Genomic DNA, 3,202 nt, shown 5'->3' on the forward strand with positions numbered 1-3,202 from the left:
GTGTGTGGTTTAATAGGATAGTGTGTGGTTTAACAGAGTGGTGTGTGATTTAACAGGACGCTGTGTGGTTTAACAGGATTGACCAGCACTGACCTCATACTTTTGCATACAGCTCTCAATTTCTCCTTGGGTCAAAGGAGCATCATCGTAATCATCCGGTGGGTCCATCCAGGAGAGCCTATTGCTGGGAGGCTCACTGTTCTCTCCCTGCACCATGTCCTTCTCCTTTCTCCGGTGTCTCAGCATCACACTCAGCTCCTTCCCATCCTCTCCACCGTCACCATCATCAGTCTCCATCTTCGCATCGTGCTCACACAGTTCAAACACCAGTCCCCCCTCAGCCCCTCGCTCCACCAGGATCGGACTGCCTTCCTCCATTAACATCCCTTGTAAGAGTCCCTCCATCTCACAGTTCCTCTCTTCCTTCACCCCCTTCTGCCCACTCCCGGCAAAACTCACTTTCTTGGAGAGGCGAAGACCGCAGTCCAGGACACTATCCTTGTCTCCTTCCTCATCGTTTGGCGGCTGCTCCTCCTCCTCAGGAGCCCCACAAGCCCCGTTTTCACACTTGTGTTCCTGCTCCTGGTTCCCGTTTCCCCGGTTGGGGTCCGGTTGTCCCATACTGTCTTCACCCGCTGTGTGTGTGCTCTCGCTGACCTCCCTGGCCTGTCCTGGGGAGTACCTGAACAGGTTGGTCAGCATCCTGACTGTCACCTGGAGGGTGAGGTGTCCCTGCTTGTATTTCGCATAGAACAGGGGCTGCAGAACCTCCTTCACATTCAGGATGATCTGCCTGGTTATTAAAAGAGCAGCCAACATCTGTCAGCAGAAAGATAACAAAACAAGGATTAAAAATCTCACCATTGCAGTTGTTCACACACACCAGCTGTCAACATTTTTTTATTCACTTGTGGAATGTAGGTGTCACAGGCTGGGCCCAGTATTTATTGCCTGTGTCTAACTGCTCTTTGAGAAGGTGATGGTGAGCTGCCTTTTTAAACCCACATGCCATCTGTTTGGTGGATCAGTCACCACTTCCCAAACCCTCAGCATTTTACATCTTTTACCGAGCCCCATACAATCATCTGCAATGTCCATAGATATTGTTCCAGAAAATACAGGTTAAACATACACACAGACAGACAGACAGACAGACACACACACAGAATCAGTGCTGGGACTCAGTCCCCTGTTTTATACACACACACACACACACACACACACACACACACACACAGATACACACACACACACACACAGTCCGTTCTGGCACACTCGGTTTCTGATCCTGCATTTAACTGAATATTTCTATTCTATTCTATTCCTATTCAATTCTCTTCCCTCCGTGTGACTAGCCTCTCAATGGTCCCGTGATGCTGCAGATCTTGTAAATTACAAGTGATTCTTTGAGCAGGGGCTGATGTCATTACTGCATTCCCCTTGGTTGGTTTATCTATGTAGTTGCTGCAGTCTGTGTTTTCTTTATAACCTTTCTATGCAGTATTGCTGCTAATTCTCTCACTCCCTGACCTAATCATATCTCCCATCCTAACTCGTCTCTGTGAAATCCCCAATGAATATTAATCATTGGCAGCGTATTTATAATCATTTTTCCTATTATTAATACTTCTCAGTTGGAATGAGCCATCTTTAACAAACCAAATGGAATTACTTGCTCCTGCTGTAATCCATTACAGATAAGGACTGAATACCAGGAAGTATAATGAGATGAATGGCTTGATTTTTAGCTGGCGCATATACAATTGGCCTCTTCCTGTGTCAGTATCTCTCTCTGATTCTCAGATCATTTCTTTGGAAATATTGCAAAGTCTTTCAAATATTCCAGTACCTGCCAGAGATCCAAAACCCCACTCTCCGTGCAGAGCTGAGGGAATGCTGAACTGTTTGAGGTGCCATCGTTAAGATGAGACATTAAACCCCACATCTGCACCAGCCCCTCCTGTTGTTATTCCCTCTTTAATCAGATCAGCTGATCACTGGACTCCACATTGTAGGGTCTTACTGTGTGTAAATTGGCTGTCATTTTTCTTACATTGCTTCACTGACAACATTAAAAGGTGCGTCAGTGGCTGTAAATCCACGAGATGGTCTGAGGCTGTGAATGGCGCTACAGAAATTCATGTCTTTTTTATAGCGTTCAATATGTGTCAGTTTGGTCTGCACATTCTTCCATAACTGCCTCACCTTTCCCTGTCTCTGTAACCCTGCTCAAGGCCACAATGTCTACAGTCTCAACCCATGTTTATTGAATCCTAATGTTACCCTCATTTGCTCACAAAACTGTTCAGTCAAAGGAGACACCTGGTTGCTAGCTCTGAGAGTAGGTCAGGAGAAATAGAGAGGGTCAGGGTGGGGGAGGTGAAGAGGTGGAGGAGGTGAGAGAGGAGGCAGTCGAAGAGGAAAACGAGGAGGTGGTGGAAGATGTGAGTGAGAAGATGGGGAGGAGGTGAGTGAGGAGGCAAGTGAGGAAGTAAGGGAGGAGGCGAGGGAAGAGGCAAGTGAGGAATTAAGGGAGGAAGTGGAGGAAGAGGTGAGGGAGGGATGGTGAAGAGGATGCAGGGAGAGTGAAGACCGTACAGCCTCCAGTGGGTGAAGAATGTAGATCCCTACCTGCCCTCAAAGGAGGCAGTTAGGAACAGGCCGGCCAGTGAGCCCCCACATTCCCATGAATGAATAAACGAAGAGGGGAGATAAATGCAGAAAGGGAATAAACGGGAGGGAGGGAGGAGAGAGAGGCAATTTCTTACTAGTAGACAAATTATCCATGGTACTGAAAGAACCAGGTAAATCAACATTCAGTGTAGCCGCTGCCTCTGCCCCCCACTTCTCTCCCATTGCCCCACCCTCCATCTCCCCCTCCCCTCTCCCTGTCCTCTCGCCTACCTCCACTTCTCTCTGCCTACCCTCCCCCTCTCCTCCCCTACCTCACTTCCCCCTCCTCTCACTGCCATGCTGCGGAATTTCTAGTTTGGGGTAAAGACAGAATTCAGATGAAAACGTGTTTCCCTTCCTGCTCTGCCATCCCTGTGTAGTTTGTGCTGACTCAGGGTAATGAAAAGCTGCACTGCAGTGTGCTGGTTCGGAGCTGCAGCATCGTGGTCTCTGTGCTTATCACAGACACAGGCCCGAGACTGGGGCATGGTCCCAGCTAGGGACTGACTAAGCCCAGGGGCTGGGGAAT

At 48.5% G+C, this 3,202-nt stretch overlaps 1 protein-coding gene across 1 annotated transcript in view; it reads right to left on the bottom strand.

Moving 5' to 3' along the window:
• ano8b (anoctamin 8b) overlaps positions 1–3,202 on the bottom strand; it is a 39,955-nt gene that overhangs the window by 10,709 nt on the left and 26,044 nt on the right. Inside the window, exon 7 of the mRNA XM_048613949.1 lies at positions 94–819. Coding sequence (XP_048469906.1) covers positions 94–819 — 726 coding nt within the window. The remainder of the gene's footprint in view (positions 1–93; positions 820–3,202) is intronic.

The sequence above is a fragment of the Rhincodon typus genome, chromosome 29, assembly GCF_021869965.1.
Source record: "Rhincodon typus isolate 14 chromosome 29, sRhiTyp1.1, whole genome shotgun sequence".
Classification (NCBI taxonomy): Eukaryota; Metazoa; Chordata; class Chondrichthyes; order Orectolobiformes; family Rhincodontidae; genus Rhincodon; species Rhincodon typus.